Source organism: Dendrobates tinctorius, unplaced genomic scaffold (assembly GCF_039654945.1).
Source record: "Dendrobates tinctorius isolate UK_male_01 unplaced genomic scaffold, ASM3965494v1 ptg000059l, whole genome shotgun sequence".
NCBI classification, from domain to species: Eukaryota; Metazoa; Chordata; class Amphibia; order Anura; family Dendrobatidae; genus Dendrobates; species Dendrobates tinctorius.
In genome coordinates, this window is record NW_027361727.1 from 20547840 (window position 1) to 20568258 (window position 20419).

General features: G+C 42.0%; 1 protein-coding gene across 2 annotated transcripts in view; it reads right to left on the reverse strand.

Moving 5' to 3' along the window:
• Positions 1-20419, reverse strand: part of SLC67A1 (solute carrier family 67 member 1) — an 81134-nt gene that overhangs the window by 36457 nt on the left and 24258 nt on the right. The window contains exons 6-7 of one of the 2 annotated variants that reach the window (XM_073578544.1): positions 4444-4559; positions 4249-4350 (exon numbers count right to left, since the gene is read on the reverse strand). In XM_073578544.1, the coding sequence (XP_073434645.1) occupies positions 4249-4350; positions 4444-4559 (218 nt within the window). Of the gene's footprint in view, positions 1-4248; positions 4351-4422; positions 4560-20419 lie in introns of both variants that reach the window. The other variant, XM_073578543.1, reaches the window with a different exon arrangement.

Below are 20419 nucleotides of genomic sequence, written 5' to 3' on the forward strand. Positions count from 1 at the left end.
AGATCATTTGAAATTATGCCCTGACCAGTTAAGAGAAAGAATGGAAGAACAAAATAACATCCAACCCATAGAAGAAGAAAAGGTCAGCACTATACTTGGAGAATTCCCTGCCAATTGGACTAAAGTAAATGATGCTATAGTGGTGCCAGTGTTGACATTTGCCAAACTGGTAGTACAAGAAGAAGTGACTCATGAGAACTCTGAAAATCAGGAAGTTCAGGTAGCAGATGCCATACGAGCAGTGGAGCCAGAGAACCCTCGCCCTGCCAGTGGTGAATCTGCCATACCCATGGTGAGACTAAGGGTCCATAGGAGAACACTACCTAGTTTACCCACACCAGAGTTACGCAGGTCTACCCGTACTACACAAGGTATACCGCCCATCAGATATCGTGTATAGATAAGTTTATGTGAATGTTGAAATTGTGTATATATGTAACTGTTCTCAAGCTTTATGCCTACAGATAATCAGTAAGAACCCTTTTTGAAGTTCTTGTTTCATGTTTTGATGGACATTGGACCACAGGACTTGTGTGGTCAAAACCAACGTGTACATAGTTCACGATTTGCCCAGGAATAGACCATGGACATTGATGCTTGGACTTATCATCATAGGACTATTTTTGGAGCATGTGGTTTTTGTAAATTTTTCATTTTTCTTAGGCTAATTTCACACTTGCTTTTTTTTTGCAGCGCGTTTTTCCCGCAAAAAAACGCATTGAAAAAACGCATACAAACGCATACAAATGCTGCGTTTTTTTCAAGCATTTTTATGAGCATGCATGAAAAAAACGCAGCGTTTTTATGCGTTTGTATGCGTTTTTAGTGCGTTTTTACCGCGTTTGCGTTTTTTCCAACATTAGGTGGCCCCTCACACTAACCCAAACCATGACTTTACTAACCCTAACCCTAACCCTGACCCTAACCCTAACCCTAACCCTGACCCTAACCCTAACCCTGACCCTAACCCTAACCCTAACCCTGACCCTAACCCTAACCCTAACCCTGACCCTAACCCTTAACCAAACCATACTAACCCTAACCCTAACCCTGACCCTAACCCTAACCCTTAACCAAACCACACTAACCCTAACCCTAACCCTGACCCTAACCCTAACCCTTAACCAAACCACACTAACCCTAACCCTAACCCTGACCCTAACCCTAACCCTTAACCAAACCACACTAACCCTAACCCTAACCCTGACTCTAAACCCTAGCTAACCCTAACCCTAGCCCTAAACCCCCTTAACTAACCCTAACTCTAACCCAAACCCCTAAATTCCATTGTCCAACTAATGGTAAAAAAAAACGCATGCGCAAAAAAACGCATACATAAGCATGCCAATGCGCCCATATGCGCACCCATAGACTTATAATGGGTGTCTTGCTGTAAAAAAACGCATTGCGCGCGCATGCGTTTTTTTGAGGCAAGTCGGACGCCCAAAAAATGCAACAGGATGCGCATACCGCAAAAAAACGCATGCGCGGAAAAACGCATACAAACGCATGTGTATGCGCACATAAGCGCATCCCATGCAAAGTATAGGAAAAAAAAACGCATGCGTTTTTTAGCGCTAAAATCCTGCGAAAAAAACGCAAGTGTGAAACCAGCCTTAAATCTTGTAACCTTGCTATAGTTTACATGTTTATATGTTTTTCATGTTTTTCTTTTATCAGTCCAGGAGTACTGATTTGCACTAGGGGGGAATGTGGCACCCCCAGGAGTATGGTCGCCACAGTGGCATTGCCTTCCTCCTGGGAGGGTGATGTCAGGCTTGGAGGCAATGAAGGGTCTCTCTAACAGTTAACCATGTCATGTAACACAGTTCCCACTCCAGGCCAGCAGATGGAGCTCTGAACCAGAATGAGGGGAGGAGTGCGTGTGAGGAGGGCAAAGAGTGTAGACGTGTGGAGAGATGCTGGAGGTCGAGCTGGATATAGAGAGCTCCCTCCCAGTGATAGCGCATGATCTGGAGCCTGGTCTCCATGGTTGTATGGATATTGAAGGTCCTGCAACAGATACCAGAGGAATAGGAAGCTGTAAATGCTCTATTCCCAACTAAGACTCGGAGGCACAACAGCAACTGGTGAGCCAAGAGAGACAGAGGGCTACAGCTGTCTGCCATACGAGGTAGTTCTAAGAGAAGATAAGAAGGAGGAACTTCAGTGTAACCCAGTACTGGATGTACCTCAAGCCAGCGCTAGGAAGGAGACTACACAACCCATCTGATAGAGAGATCCCTGAGTTGCTTCCAGGCTAGCCTGCTCCTGTGCCATCTGTAACCAGGACCCTGGACTGCGTTTGCCAAGTAAAGGTAAAGAAACTGCACCCTGTTGTGTCCTTGCCTCCTTCCTGCAACATCCTCAGCACTGCTACATCTCTGTGCCAAACACTGCACCATCTTCCTAAACATTCCGCTACACTGCCCTGGGACCAACAGCCCTACCTGTGGAGGGCTACAACATCATTGCTGCATTACACCATCTGTCCCAGAGGATCTACTTGCAGCGTCGGCTTAACACCTCCCTTGCCGAACACCACAGGTGACGTCACGAATCACTTATAAACTTTATTCCCAACTCAACCCCTTTTACATGGGCGCCCAGGGCCACGGACCGGGTCACCACTGCTGTGACAACCCCCTCTGAGAGACCGGCCCGGTACCGAGTACCCCACAGCCCTGGGAGGGCGACCCACAATGATGTTATAGCCCTCCACAGGCAGGGCTGTAGTCCCAGGGTAGAGTAGGTGAAGTGACACTTAGATGGTGTAGTGTCAGGCGCAAGGGATGTAGCAGTGCTGGACGGGTTGGCGCAGGAATAAGTGGGGGACACCAGGGCATGCAGTTCCAAAGCTTTACTCACAGTCTTGTGCAGGTACAGGTGCCCGCATCCGTGCCGTGTCCTCCGGGTCAGGAGCTCAGCCAACTTCCAGGCAAGATGTACTCCTTTCCAACACTCCGCCAACATATGTGCCTTTTCTGAACGTCTCCCTTTTGCGCCTATAGTGAAGCACTCACAGTACTGAGTTACACTGGAGTTCCTCCTGTCAGATGTTCCTATGAACTCTACTTGTACGGCAGACAGCTGTAGCCTACTTCGGGGACTCCTTCTACCTAGTCCTGTCTCTCTATCATTGCTGTTGTGCCCCCAATTCTTGTGTGGGAATAAAGTGGTCTCTACTTCTATTCCTCCGGTGTCTGCTGCAGGACCATTAGTATCCGTACAACCTCAGGGACCGGACCCCGGCCTTGCGCTTAGAACTTGGGAAGGGTTCTCCTCTAACCCTGGTCCTTGTTCTCGTATTCTCCTCACGTTCCGTACTAATCTTTTCCTTCTTATGGAGAGTCAGGCTTTCCTTCAATGTTCCTTTCCTGTGCCAGCGGACCCAGATCACTGAGGTCAGCTGCAGCACTTCCTTCCTCCATCCCACTCAGGGGATCTCCTTTCACAGACCCCTGTGACTAACTGACTAAATCCTATCCTCTTCCTGCTCTTTTAGTGCAAACTCAGCTCCACCCACCTCCCAGCACGTTTCGTGTTCCAAGCAGGGAGCCACCAAGGGGTGCTATGCTACACTCCAGGCAGGGAGTCGCCGAAGGTGCTTTGCTACATTACTTTGTGGTGTGGGATGCAGGTGTTGGAGTGTGGTCAGGTGTCTCCACCTTACCTGGATAGTGGAGTACCACACCTCAGGAGGAGGTGCAGTACCTCTGTGGCGACTGAACCCTCAGGGGCGCCACAGTAGCATACACCCACAGTACCTGTGTCCCCCAATGAGGCGAAGGAGAAAATGATATTTCTTATTTATTATGTTCAGGGTATACTGGACGGTTATTGTTTGGATTATTACCTTACATATCCCTTTTCCTTCCCCCTATACCCATTAATTGTGCTCACTACTGGCACAGTAAATATTATGTAGCGCACGTTATACCCGGGTTTTATTTTTAGCAGAAGCAATTTCTGATGCCTTCGTATACCGATTCCCCTGATATCACACTTTGGTAGTAAATCAATAAAATTACATTACGGCTCTATAGAAAAAAAAAAAAAAGATTTCTGACTACCACAATCCCCCATCAGACAATGCAGCTGAGCCAGAGCCATTGGATATAGCAGAGCCAAAGGGAACATCATGTTCTAGATTTTCATCTCTTCTTATATTTTGGGTGAATGATGGACATATATGTGATCTGACCACACTGATCCCAGACTCCCCGCATAAAACAAGAGGACTATTACCTATTGGAAACCCGGAGAGCACCTTAATAATGAAAACAGCCATGACGCCTGGGAACTGCAAGAGTCGGACTAATTCTCCAAGGTTGAAGACGCTGGGTTTACCTGGAAGATAATGGGAGTCAAGTTGAGACAATGATACAATTGTCAGGACACACTGAAGCCTGCGGCAATTACCAGGCCGGGATCCGGTCTCACTTCGTTCATGGGTTCGGCCTTCTTGCTTTGCTTTGGTTTGTGCCGGGATGTAGATCATAACGATGACAGAGCTAACGAGGCTGGCGGCCAACGCCATGAAGGTGGGGGTGTAAAGTCTGCCAACGCAAGAAGCCGCCATTAGTGCCAAGTCTAAATATTATTAGTAATAATAGGAATATGACCTCAACAGAACTCATTATAAAGAACCAACGGCAAATGCTGACACGCAGAACTGAATCTGAGCAAGCAGAGCTGCAGTGTAAAGCATGGAGGGGAGGGGAGAACAAGGAAACAAAATAACTGATTCCTACACAACTGCACTGTAAAGCATGGGGGGAGAGAACAAGGAAACAAAATAACTGATTCCTACACAATTGCAGTGTAAAGCATGGGGGAGAGAGCAAGGAAACAAAATAACTGATTCCTACACAATTGCAGTGTAAAGCATGGGGGAAAGAGCAATGATGAAACAAAATAACTGATTCCTACACAACTGCAGTGTAAAGCATGGGGGAGAGAACAAGGAAACAAAATAACTGATTTCTACACAACTGCACTGTAAAGCATGGGAGAAAGAGCAAGGAAACAAAATAACTGATTCCTACACAACTGCACTGTAAAGCATGGGGGGAGAGAACAAGGAAACAAAATAACTGATTCTTACACAATTGCACTGTAAAGCATGGGGGAGAGAACAAAGAAACAAAATAACTGATTTCTACACAACTGCAGTGTAAAGCATGGGGGAGAGAGCAAGGAAACAAAATAACTGATTCCTACACAACTGCAGTGTAAAGCATGGGGGAGAGAGCAAGGAAACAAAATAACTGATTCCTACACAACTGCAGTGTAAAGCATGGGGGAGAGAGCAAGGAAACAAAATAACTGATTCCTACACAACTGCAGTGTAAAGCATGGGGGAGAGAGCAAGGAAACAAAATAACTGATTCCTACACAATTGCACTGTAAAGCATGGGGGAGAGAGCAAGGAAACAAAATAACTGATTCCTACACAACTGCAGTGTAAAGCATGGGGGAGAGAGCAAGGAAACAAAATAACTGATTCCTACACAACTGCAGTGTAAAGCATGGGGGAGAGAGCAAGGAAACAAAATAACTGATTCCTACACAACTGCAGTGTAAAGCATGGGGGAGAGAACAGGAAATTGAAGGATTGATAGGACAGGAGGTAGTTTTCAGGCTGTTTAGGACTCCAATAGACAATGCAGCTAAGCTGGAGTCAGGAGGTAGTGGAGGAGGCAGGAAACAAGAGTAAGAATCTGAGTGACTTAGGCGAGGGGAAAACTGTGATGGCGAGATGACCAGGTATGAATATCTCTAAAACTGCAGGTCTTGTAGGGTGTTCCCAGTACGCACGTACTCCCTACCCGATATACAGACCCCCATTCATGCCAGCGAGACCCCCTAATAGCACAGCCCTCTCTCCGCAGGATAACAGTTGTTCAGGAATGGATTGAGGGACAAGTCAAAGAATTCAGGTGACGACTGGTCTCTAAAATCACCAGATCTCACTCTGATAGATCCTCTGTGGGATGTTCTGGAAAAGGTCCGGTCCGTGGGGGCCGCACCTCACAACAAGAAGGGGTTGTTGATTTTTTTCTTTTTACTTAAATGCATGCTTTTGATGCTAAAAACTCATATTGTCAAATTAGGTTTCATAAAAAATGTTGTACCCTTTGCCTTCTATAGTCTCTGTGTTGTACTATCTATTGGTGGCTGCGGAATGAGTTAACTGAGAATCCAGCAGTGAGCTCACTATGACTTCTGCTGGGGAGTTTGTAATTCCTTTATCTTTTTTTCTGATCTCCTCTCAGTTGATTTATGACCACATCAAAGCTGAATGTGCAGAAACGCAAAGATCCTGTGAAAGCCAACATTTTATTAACATAACACAAATGCAAAAATTGTTTTTACCCCCACAAAAATTTTTTAAAAAAGTCTCCCAAAGGTGGACAATCCTTTTTATGGATCTGCTAGTAATATCACAGGACAATTTCAGAAGATGCATGGAGTCCATACCTTACTTCTAAGACCTGTTTTGCTGGCAAAAGGGGGAGTTCTTAAGGACAATTTTATTTTGGAGACATTTTCGGACTTCCGTGGACTGGGCGAGGTTCCTACAGATGAAACGCAAGAGGACGGGATTGGGGACAAAGGGTCACCGGAATACAAGAGGTCTAACTATACATTGCCAACCTCCTGCAGTGCTCAGAACCAAGACCCCATTATGTGGTGGCCAGGACCCCGGCGCTCTCAGCCCTTAGGCCAAACCGGCTGCTGTGACGGAAGTTATCTATTTCAGTTTTGCAATTATTGCCGCTCCCTGAAGAGCATTAATCCCATAGAGGGTTTCCCCCGCTGAGTGCTGCTGATATCTTGGCATAGGCCGTAGGTTTACCCCGCAAACTATTCCGCAGGGGACAATGGAAGGATTGTGGAAGACATTTGTGACGGACAAGAAGAAGCTTTGATTCTTACAGACAGAATGCGAACTTTGTGTCTCCTCCTGAATGATAATAAGACACTTACTGTAAAGGAAAGAAAAGGCCAAGTTATAACTCCGGGGTCTGCGAAATCTCAGAGACTGACAAGACATTGCCGAAATATTTATACTGAATGTCACAGAAAAAAGGAGAGAAAAGCACAAATATCCTTCTACCTGGGGGCAGTATTATAGTAGTTATATTCTTGTACATGGGAGCAGTATTATAGTAGTTATATTCTTGTATATAGGAGCAGTATTATAGTAGTTATATTCTTGTATATAGGAGCAGTATTATAGTAGTTATATTCTTGTATATAGGGGGCAGCATTATAGTAGTTATATTCTTGTACATAGGGGCAGTATTATAGTAGTTATATTCTTGTACATAGGAGCGGCATTATAGTAGTTATATTCTTGTATATAGGGGGCAGTATTATAGTAGTTATATTCTTGTACATGGGAGCAGTATTATAGTAGTTATATTCTTGTATATAGGAGCAGTATTATAGTAGTTATATTCTTGTATATAGGAGCAGTATTATAGTAGTTATATTCTTGTACATAGGGGCAGTATTATAGTAGTTATATTCTTGTACATAGGAGCAGTATTATAGTAGTTATATTCTTGTACATAGGAGCGGCATTATAGTAGTTATATTCTTGTATATAGGGGGCAGTATTGTAGTAGTTATATTCTTGTATATAGGGGGCAGCATTATAGTAGTTATATTCTTGTACATAGGGGCAGTATTATAGTAGTTATATTCTTGTACATAGGAGCAGTATTATAGTAGTTATATTCTTGTACATAGGAGCGGCATTATAGTAGTTATATTCTTGTACATAGGGGGCAGTATTGTAGTAGTTATATTCTTGTATATAGGGGGCAGCATTATAGTAGTTATATTCTTGTACATAGGGGCAGTATTATAGTAGTTATATTCTTGTACATAGGAGCGGCATTATAGTAGTTATATTCTTGTATATAGGGGGCAGTATTATAGTAGTTATATTCTTGTACATAGGGGGCAGCATTATAGTAGTTATATTCTTGTACATAGGGGCAGTATTATAGTAGTTATATTCTTGTACATAGGAGCGGCATTATAGTAGTTATATTCTTGTATATAGGGGGCAGTATTATAGTAGTTATATTCTTGTACATAGGGGGCAGCATTATAGTAGTTATATTCTTGTACATAGGAGCAGTATTATAGTAGTTATATTCTTGTACATAGGAGCGGCATTATAGTAGTTATATTCTTGTATATAGGGAGCAGTATTATAGTAGTTATATTCTTGTACATAGGAGCAGTATTATAGTAGTTATATTCTTGTATATAGGGAGCAGTATTATAGTAGTTATATTCTTGTACATAGGGGGCAGTATTATAGTAGTTATATTCCTGTACATAGGAGCGGCATTATAGTAGTTATATTCTTGTATATAGGGGGCAGTATTATAGTAGTTATATTCTTGTACATAGGAGCGGCATTATAGTAGTTATATTCTTGTATATAGGGAGCAGTATTATAGTAGTTATATTCTTGTACATAGGAGCAGTATTATAGTAGTTATATTCTTGTATATAGGGAGCAGTATTATAGTAGTTATATTCTTGTACATAGGGGGCAGTATTATAGTAGTTATATTCTTGTACATAGGGGGCAGTATTATAGTAGTTATATTCTTGTATATAGGAGCAGTATTATAGTAGTTATATTCTTGTATATAGGAGCAGTATTATAGTAGTTATATTCTTGTATATAGGGGGCAGCATTATAGTAGTTATATTCTTGTACATAGGGGCAGTATTATAGTAGTTATATTCTTGTACATAGGAGCGGCATTATAGTAGTTATATTCTTGTACATAGGGGGCAGTATTATAGTAGTTATATTCTTGTACATAGGAGCGGCATTATAGTAGTTATATTCTTGTATATAGGGAGCAGTATTATAGTAGTTATATTCTTGTACATAGGGGGCAGTATTATAGTAGTTATATTCTTGTACATAGGGGGCAGTATTATAGTAGTTATATTCTTGTATATAGGAGCAGTATTATAGTAGTTATATTCTTGTATATAGGGGGCAGCATTATAGTAGTTATATTCTTGTACATAGGGGCAGTATTATAGTAGTTATATTCTTGTACATAGGGGGCAGTATTATAGTAGTTATATTCTTGTACAGAGGAGCAGTATTATAGTAGTTATATTCTTGTATATAGGAGCAGTATTATAGTAGTTATATTCTTGTACATAGGGGCATTATTATAGTAGTTATATTCTTGTACATAGGGGGCAGTATTATAGTAGTTATATTCTTGTACATAGGGGCAGTATTATAGTAGTTATATTCTTGTACATAGGAGCAGTATTATAGTAGTTATATTCTTGTACAGAGGGGGCAGTATTACAGCAGTTATATTCTTGTACAAAGGGGGCAGTATTATAGTAGTTATATTCTTGTACATAGGGGCAGTATTATAGTAGTTATATTCTTGTACATAGGGGCAGTATTATAGTAGTTATATTCTTGTACATAGGGGGCAGTATTATAGTAGCTATATTCTTGTACAGAGGAGCAGTATTATAGTAGTTATATTCTTGTATATAGGAGCAGTATTATAGTAGTTATATTCTTGTACATAGGGGCATTATTATAGTAGTTATATTCTTGTACATAGGGGCAGTATTATAGTAGTTATATTCTTGTACATAGGGGCAGTATTATAGTAGTTATATTCTTGTACATAGGAGCAGTATTATAGTAGTTATATTCTTGTACAGAGGGGGCAGTATTACAGCAGTTATATTCTTGTACAAAGGGGGCAGTATTATAGTAGTTATATTCTTGTACATAGGGGCAGTATTATAGTAGTTATATTCTTGTACATAGGGGCAGTATTATAGTAGTCATATTCTTGTACATAGGGGCAGTATTATAGTAGTTATATGTTTGTGCATAGGAGCAGTATTATAGTAGTTATATTCTTGTACATAGGGGCATTATTATAGTAGTTATATTCTTGTACATAGGGGGCAGTATTATAGTAGTTATATTCTTGTACATAGGGGCAGTATTATAGTAGTTATATTCTTGTACATAGGAGCAGTATTATAGTAGTTATATTCTTGTACAGAGGGGGCAGTATTACAGCAGTTATATTCTTGTACAAAGGGGGCAGTATTATAGTAGTTATATTCTTGTACATAGGGGCAGTATTATAGTAGTTATATTCTTGTACATAGGGGCAGTATTATAGTAGTTATATTCTTGTACATAGGGGGCAGTATTATAGTAGCTATATTCTTGTACAGAGGAGCAGTATTATAGTAGTTATATTCTTGTATATAGGAGCAGTATTATAGTAGTTATATTCTTGTACATAGGGGCATTATTATAGTAGTTATATTCTTGTACATAGGGGCAGTATTATAGTAGTTATATTCTTGTACATAGGGGCAGTATTATAGTAGTTATATTCTTGTACATAGGAGCAGTATTATAGTAGTTATATTCTTGTACAGAGGGGGCAGTATTACAGCAGTTATATTCTTGTACAAAGGGGGCAGTATTATAGTAGTTATATTCTTGTACATAGGGGCAGTATTATAGTAGTTATATTCTTGTACATAGGGGCAGTATTATAGTAGTCATATTCTTGTACATAGGGGCAGTATTATAGTAGTTATATGTTTGTGCATAGGAGCAGTATTATAGTAGTTATATTCTTGTACATAGGGGGCAGTATTACAGTAGTTATATTCTTGTACATAGGGGCAGTATTATAGTAGTTATATTCTTGTACATAGGGGGCAGTATTATAGTAGTTATATTCTTGTACATACGAGCAGTATTATAGTAGTTATATTCTTGTACATAGGGAGCAGTATTATAGTAGTTATATTCTTGTACATAGGGGGCAGTATTATAGTAGTTATATTCTTGTACATAGGGAGCAGTATTATAGTAGTTATATTCTTGTACATAGGGGGCAGTATTATAGTAGTTATATTCTTGTACATACGAGCAGTATTATAGTAGTTAAATTCTTGTACATAGGGGGCAGTATTATAGTAGTTATATTCTTGTACATACGAGCAGTATTATAGTAGTTATATTCTTGTACATACGAGCAGTATTATAGTAGTTATATTCTTGTACATAGGGGGCAGTATTATAGTAGTTATATTCTTGTACATAGGGAGCAGTATTATAGTAGTTATATTCTTGTACATAGGGAGCAGTATTATAGTAGTTATATTCTTGTACATAGGAGCAGTATTATAGTAGTTATATTCTTGTACATAGGGGGCAGTATTATAGTAGTTATATTCTTGTACATAGGGGACAGTATTATAGTAGATATATTCTTGTACATACGAGCAGTATTATAGTAGTTATATTCTTGTACATAGGGGGCAGTATTATAGTAGTTATATTCTTGTACATAGGGAGCAGTATTATAGTAGGTAAATTCTTGTACATAGGGAGCAGTATTATAGTAGTTTTATTCTTGTACATAGGAGCAGTATTATGGTAGTTATATTCTTGTACATAGGGGGCAGTATTATAGTAGTTATATTCTTGTACATAGGGGCAGTATTATAGTAGTCATATTCTTGTACATAGGGGCAGTATTATAGTAGTTATATGCTTGTGCATAGGAGCAGTATTATAGTAGTTATATTCTTGTACATAGGGGGCAGTATTATAGTAGTTATAGTCTTGTACATAGGGGCAGTATTATAGTAGTTATATTCTTGTACATAGGGGGCAGTATTATAGTAGTTATATTCTTGTACATACGAGCAGTATTATAGTAGTTATATTCTTGTACATACGAGCAGTATTATAGTAGTTATATTCTTGTACATAGGGAGCAGTATTATAGTAGTTATATTCTTGTACATAGGGGGCAGTATTAGAGTAGTTATATTCTTGTACATAGGGGCAGTATTATAGTAGTTATCTTCTTGTACATAGGGGACAGTATTATAGTAGTTATATTCTTGTACATAGGGAGCAGTATTATAGTAGTTATATTCTTGTACATAGGGGCATTATTATAGTAGTTATATTCTTGTACATAGGGGGCAGTATTATAGTAGTTATATTCTTGTACATAGGGGCAGTATTATAGTAGTTATATTCTTGTACATAGGAGCAGTATTATAGTAGTTATATTCTTGTACATAGGGGGCAGTATTACAGCAGTTATATTCTTGTACAAAGGGGGCAGTATTATAGTAGTTATATTCTTGTACATAGGGGCAGTATTATAGTAGTTATATTCTTGTACATAGGGGCAGTATTATAGTAGTCATATTCTTGTACATAGGGGCAGTATTATAGTAGTTATATGCTTGTGCATAGGAGCAGTATTATAGTAGTTATATTCTTGTACATAGGGGGCAGTATTATAGTAGTTATAGTCTTGTACATAGGGGCAGTATTATAGTAGTTATATTCTTGTACATAGGGGGCAGTATTATAGTAGTTATATTCTTGTACATACGAGCAGTATTATAGTAGTTATATTCTTGCACATAGGGAGCAGTATTATAGTAGTTATATTCTTGTACATAGGGGGCAGTATTATAGTAGTTATATTCTTGTACATAGGGAGCAGTATTATAGTAGTTATATTCTTGTACATAGGGGGCAGTATTATAGTAGTTATATTCTTGTACATACGAGCAGTATTATAGTAGTTAAATTCTTGTACATAGGGAGCAGTATTATAGTAGTTATATTCTTGTACATAGGAGCAGTATTATAGTAGTTATATTCTTGTACATAGGGGGCAGTATTATAGTAGTTATATTCTTGTACATACGAGCAGTATTATAGTAGTTATATTCTTGTACATAGGGGGCAGTATTATAGTAGTTATATTCTTGTACATAGGGAGCAGTATTATAGTAGTTAAATTCTTGTACATAGGGAGCAGTATTATAGTAGTTATATTCTTGTACATAGGAGCAGTATTATAGTAGTTATATTCTTGTACATAGGGGGCAGTATTATAGTAGTTATATTCTTGTACATAGGGGACAGTATTATAGTAGTTATATTCTTGTACATACGAGCAGTATTATAGTAGTTATATTCTTGTACATACGAGCAGTATTATAGTAGTTATATTCTTGTACATAGGGAGCAGTATTATAGTAGTTATATTCTTGTACATAGGGGGCAGTATTAGAGTAGTTATATTCTTGTACATAGGGGCAGTATTATAGTAGTTATCTTCTTGTACATAGGGGACAGTATTATAGTAGTTATATTCTTGTACATAGGGAGCAGTATTATAGTAGTTATATTCTTGTACATAGGGGGCAGTATTATAGTAGTTATATTCTTGTACATAGGGGCAGTATTATAGTAGTTATATTCTTGTACACAGGAGCAGTATTATAGTAGCTATATTCTTGTACATAGGAGCAGTATTATAGTAGCTATATTCTTGTATATAGGGGGCAGTATTATAGTAGTTATGTTCTTGTACATAGGGGCAGTATTATAGTAGTTATATTCTTGTACATAGGGGGCAGTATTATAGTAGTTATATTCTTGTATATAGGGAGCAGTATTTTAGTAGTTATATTCTTGTATATAGGGGGCAGTAGTATAGTAGTTATATTCTTGTATATAGGGGTAGTAGTATAGTAGTTATATTCTTGTACATAGGGGCAGTATTATAGTAGTTATATTCGTGTACATAGGGGGCAGTATTATAGTAGTTATATTCTTTACATAGGGGGCAGTATTATAGTGGTAATATTCTTGTATATAGGGAGTAGTAGTATAGTAGTTATATTCTTGTACATGGGGCAGTATTATAGTAGTTATATTCTTGTAAATAGGGGGCAGTATTATAGTAGTTATATTCTTGTACATAGGGGCAGTATTATAGTAGTTATATTCTTGTACATAGGAGCAGTATTATAGTAGTTATATTCTTATATTCTTGTACATAGGGGCAGTATTATAGTAGTTATATTCTTGTATATAGGGGCAGTATTATAGTAGTTATATTCTTGTACATAGGGCAGTATTATAGTAGTTATATTCTTGGACATAGGGGCAGTATTATAGTAGTTATATTCTTGTATATAGGAGCAGTATTATAGTAGTTATATTCTTGTACATGGGGCAGTATTATAGTAGTTATATTCTTGTACATAGGAGCAGTATTATAGTAGTTATATTCTTGTATATAGGGGCAGTATTATAGTAGTTATATTCTTGTACATAGGGGGCAGTATTATAGTAGTTATATTCTTGCACATAGGGGCAGTATTATAGTAGTTATATTCTTATACATAGGGAGCAGTATTTCAGTAGTATTTTTTGTCTATTCTATGAAATGTCTATGATGTAATCTTCTCTACTGCATTAATAACTGTAAATCATGCAGATATCCCAGGCCCCTTATTGTATTCAGCGTAGGCGGGAGTTGGTCCATCGTCCAATCATACAGTCACATTTATGAGTAATGTCTGTTGCAGGGTAAAACTCTCCTAACTGTTACGTAGATCAAAACACACGATTTGTGGAAGTGGGAACAATATGAGCCTCATGAATTAGTTATAGGGTCAGATTAGCACTGACGTGGGGAGGGGGCAGAGGCCGCTTCCTTTCAAAGATTCTCCCCCTGTTAGTTTTCAGGAAGTATTCCTTAATAATTGAGCAGATGTCATCCAGTCGCTGGTTATCTCCTCTGCTGATTATCCCGACATATGGTCGGCAGCGGAGCCTCGTAAGCTCATGTTATTGTGGTAATTATTTTGTAGGGTGGAGTCGTGAAGCGGTGACCCCACCGATCTCCTAAACAAGGGGTCTCATCAAACAATGGATCCACTTGCAGAGGAGATTGTTGAAACGTGTGGTCCCCATTGCAAAATCTATTACAGAGCCGCACCCTTCAGTTTATGATGCAAGCGTCCTATACGGCAGACAATAATATTGGGGCCTTCTGGACCCCTGGGTCTAGTGGACCTCTCATTCCTTGCATAGTATGGCTCGTGGTCGCGCTATAGAACTGCCATGAGATTTGGGCTATCACGGGTATGGTGGATTTCTGGCTACCGGTATTATCAGCTTCTGGGCCAACTATGGGAGCAGATCGCAATTCCGGCTTCCATAACTATTGTCACCCAACCTTCCCAGGAGCCTGAATGTCAAAGGGAGTTATGTTCTTGTGCAAGAAGACATAAGTGACTCTCAGGAGCCTGGGAAGCTGGGTGACAAGCCTCATGGCATCTGACATTACTTATAAGACGTCTTAATCTATAGATTATGAGTAAACACGATGTCCCCGCAGTTTTATCAGTCCGCATCCCAGTAACAATAATGCGGCGTGGGCCGACCAGTGGAGTTACATTTTTCATGCATGACATCAGGAAATAAGCTCCTTATTCTTTGTGGAAATGAGAAGAAAATGCGATCGTTTTGGCCGCAGAATAATACGCCCTCTCATGTGCACGGGGGGAACAAGATGCCGTTAACAATAGTAGACTGTACTGCTAAAAAAAGCTTCTCAACACGCTGGGACCAGCGGCCAACACCACTCATCAGGACGGAAAGTGCACGTGACAGACGGACAGGGTGCGCGGCGACAGACAGACTGGAACGCACAACAGACAGACTGGGAACACGCGACAGACAGACTTGGAGTGCGTGACAAATAGGTCACGCACGACAGATAGGGCGTGAGCGCGACAGAAAAAAAGGGCACGCACGACAGACAGAGCGCGCGTTGGAAAGACTGGGAGAGCACAACAGACTGGGAGCACGCTGCAAACATACTGGGAGCGCATGACAGACAGACTGAGCGCACATGACAGACAGACAGGGCGCGCACTGGAAAGACTGGGAGCGCGCAACAGAGACTGGGAGTGCGCGACAAAGACTGGGAACACGCGACTGTAACGGGGTCTACAGTCATGGCCAAAAGTTTAGAGAATGACACAAATATTAATTTTTACAAAGTCTACTGCTTCATTTTTTCTAATGGCAATTTGCATATACTCCAGAATGTTATAAAGAGTGATCAGCTTAACAGCAATTACTTGCAAAGTCAATATTTGCCTAGAAAATTAACTTTATCCCCCAAAACACATTTCAACATCATTGCAGCCCTGCCTTAAAAGGACCAGCTAACATCGTTTCAGTGATTGCTCCATTAACACAGGTGTGGGTGTTGATGAGGACAGGGCTGGAGATCAATCTGTCATGATTAAGTAAGAATGACACCACTGGACACTTTAAAAGGAGGCTGGTGCTTGGCATCATTGTTTCTCTTCTGTTAACCATGGTTATCTCTAAAGAAACACGTGCAGTCATCATTGCACTGCACAAAAATGGCCTAACAGGGAAGAGTATCGCAGCTAGAAAGATTGCACCTCAGTCAACAACCTATCGCATCATCAAGAACTTCAAGGAAAGAGGTTCCCTTGTTGCCAAAAAGGCTCCAGGGCGCCCAAGAAAGACCAGCAAGCGCCAGGACCGTCTCTTAAAAGTGTTTCAGCTGCGGGATCGGGCTACCAGCAGTGCAGAGCTTGCTCAGAAATGGCAGCAGGCAGGTGTGAGTGCATCTGCACGCACTGTGAGGCGGAGACTCTTGGAGCAAGGCCTGGTCTCAAGGAGGGCAGCAAAGAAGCCACTTCTCTCCAGAAAAAACATCATGGACAGACTGATATTCTGCAAGAGGTACAGGGAGTGGACTGCTGAGGACTGGGGTAAACTCATTTTCTCTGATGGATCCCCTTTTCGATTGTTTGGGACATCTGGAAAACGGCTTATTCGGAGAAGACCAGGTGAGCGCTACCACCTGTCTTGTCTCATGCCAACTGTCAAGCATCCTGAAACCATTCATGTGTGGGGTTGCTTCTCAGCCAAGGGAATGGGCGCTCTCTCAGTCTTGCCTAAAAACACAGCCATGAATAAAGAATGGTACCAGAATGTCCTCCAAGAGCAACTTCTCCCAACCGTCCAAGAGCAGTTTGGCAATCAACAATGCCTTTTTCAACATGATGGAGCACCTTGCCATAAAGCAAAGGTGATAACTAAATGGCTCAGGGAACAAAACATAGAGATTTTGGGACCATGGCCTGGAAACTCCCCAGATCTTAATCCCATAGAGAACTTGTGGTCAATCATCAAGAGACGGGTGGACAAACAAAAACCTTCAAATTCAGACAAAATAAAAGCATTGATTTTGCAAGAATGGACTGCTATCAGTCAGGATTTGATCCAGAAGTTGATTGAGAGCATGCCAGGGAGAATTGCTGAGGTCCTGAAGAAGAAGGGTCAACACTGCAAATATTAACTTGCTGCATTAACTCATTCTAACTGTCAATATAACCTTTTGTTACTCATAATATGATTGCAATTATATTTCTGTATGTGATAAAAACATCTGACAAACACACATAAAAACCAGAGGGCAGCAGATCATGTGAAAATATAATATTTGTGTCATTCTCAAAACTTTTGGCCATGACTGTACACAGGCTGGGGTACCTCTTTCAGTACCACCCCGTGTTTTCGGAGGTCCGCTCAGCGTTGGCTGGAGTCTGAATGAAGGACGCTGGCTGGAATTCCTTGGTTACATGGGCGCATATAAAAGATCACTGCTTCTCCACGTATTTCCAGTCTGACAACACTTTACTCACAGGACACAGAATATTTCACACAGATACAGAGGGCAGGCCAATAGAAAAGCGGCAGGCCAGACATGCATTACAAAAGCCGCAGGTGGCCGGAGCCTGCCGATGTTTACTGTGGGAATTACAAAGGTGGGGGGAGGGCAGACAAAAGGAGAATATCGTGTCCCCTCTGCCCAGGGGTGCAGCCTGTGGGCTGATGCACTAGGGACATGCATCTCACATAGAACCTATTATACATACATATAACTGCACAACGTATTCTGGGTGCTAAGTGGTTCTGTAACACGTAACACGGCTCCCCTTTTCAGCGATGCGATCGGCATACACAGTCTGATCCTCAACGGATCGGTTTGGGGAAGACCGAAGTTTATGGGGTTGGTACAAGTTCCGTTTGTCGACTTAGTCCATCGGCGTTACCATTTTGTTTGCCGGGTCTGTGGTTGATGGTGAAATCCAGAGGTTGTAGGGCTAAACTCCACCGCAGCAATCTGGCGTTGTCTCCGGAGACCCGATTAAGCCAGACTAGGGGATTATGGTCCGTTAGGAGGGAAAACTGTCGTCCATACAAATATGGTTGCAACTTCTTGAGTGCCCATACTACCGCCAGGCACTCCTTCTCGATGGCCGCATAGCTTACTTCACGGGGCAGTAGTTTCCGACTCAGGTAAGCTACCGGTTGTTCTTGGCCGTCCGGCCCGACTTGGCTCAGTACTGCCCCCAATCCAAACATAGAAGCGTCTGTGTGAACAAGGAAGCGTTTAGTTGGATCGGGTGCGGCCAATACAGGGGTATTGGTGAGGGCGGCCTTTAGTTGGCGGAAGGCTTCCTCACACTCTGAGGTCCAGGTTACCTGGCGGGGTTGGTTCTTACGGGTCAGATCAGTGAGGGGCTTGGCTACGCTGCTGTAATTGGGAACGAATTTCCTGTAATAACCCGCTGTCCCTAGAAACGCCATGACCTGGGTTTTAGTGCGTGGGATGGGCCTTTTGGCAATGGCCTCAATCTTGGCTGGTTCTGGTCGCTGTTTCCCACTTCCCACCCAATGCCCTAAATACTGAACCTCTGCTTTGCCCACGTGACACTTGTTTGGGTTCAGGGTGATTCCGGCCAGCCAGGTGGATCCTGTCCAATACTGTCTCTAGGTGATTTAGATGCTCTTCCCATGTCGCACTATAGATGGCGATGTCGTCCAGGTAGGCACAAGCATAGTCCTGGAGACCATCCAGAAGCCGGTCAGCCAGCCTTTGGAAGGTCGCCGGGGCATTCTTCATCCCGAATGGCATAACTCGAAACTGGAATAAGCCGAACGGGGTGACAAATGCCGACTTGGGAATAGCATCAGGACTAAGGGGAATCTGCCAGTAGCCTTTGCATAGATCGATGGTGGTCAAATACTTTGCCCCCGCCAGCCGGTCTAACAACTCATCCACACGCGGCATGGGGTATGCATCCGTCACTGTTTTCTCATTGAGCTTACGATTGTCTACACAAAACCGTGTAGTCCCATCCTTCTTGGGCACTAACACTACAGTGGATGCCCAGGGACTATCTGACTCTTCAATGACCCCTAAACGCAACATCTCTTGTATCTCTTGTCGCATCCCCTCTCGTACAGACTCAGGGACGCGGAAGGGGTTTTGATCCTGGGTCTCAACCTTGCGTTGTGCCAGGCGAGTGTACCCCGGTCTCTCTGAAAACATCCTCTGTCGCAGCCTCAACAACGCCTCCGCCTGCTGTCTCTCCCGGGGGCCTAGGTCTTCACCCAAGTTTACCTGGTCCCATGTTTTAGACTGAGTCCTTTCCCCTAAGACATCCGGCAAGGGAAGTCCGGCTAAATCCTCTGCTTCAGGTGCACAGATGGCCACTACCTCTTCAAGGCGCTCCCGGTAGGGCTTCAGCATATTCACGTGGAACATGCGGAACACCCTGGGGTCATCACAATCGGCGACATTATAGGTTGTGTCGGCTATTTTTTCCCCACTACCTGGTAGGGCCCCTGCCATGCAGCTTGAAACTTATTCTTCTTAGTGGGATCTAACACCAGGACCTTCTGTCCTATTTCCAAAGTGCGCTCTCTGGCCCTCTGATCGTACCATACGCGCTGGCGCCGCTGTGTCGCCTGCAGGTTCTCACGTACAACCTGGGTCAGCCCCTGTAGGTGGTCCCGGAATTCCAGCACATAGGGTACAATAGGTACCCCTTCTATGAGGCCCTCCCCTTCCCAGAGTTCCAGCACTAAGTCAAGGGTTCCCCTTACCCGTCTCCCGTATACCAGCTCGAACGGGGAGAACCACGTGGATTCTTGGGGAACCTCCCGATAGGCAAACAGGATGTGTGGCAAGAATTTCTCCCAGTCCTGGTAAAAGTCCCAATGAGCTGTTTTAATGTCCCGTTAAAGCGTTCACACAACCCATTGGTTTGCAGGTGGTACGGGGCGCTTCTAATGGACTTTACGCCGCACAGCTTCCACAGTTGGTTGGTCATCTCTGCTGTAAACTGGGTACCCTGGTCCGAGATAATCTCCCGGGGAAATCCAACCCGTGAGAAAACCTGGAGCAGGGTGGCCGCCACCTTCTCTGCCAGTATGTTAGGTAACGCAACCGCCTCTGGATACCGTGTGGCATAATCTACCACTGTCAAAATATACTTTTTCCCTGACGGACTGGGTTTGGCTAACGGCCCTATCAGATCGACCGCTACTCGGCTAAATGGTTCCTCCACAATGGGGAGGGGGCGTAATTTGGCCTTACATCGATCCCCACTCTTGCCAATGCGCTGACAACTG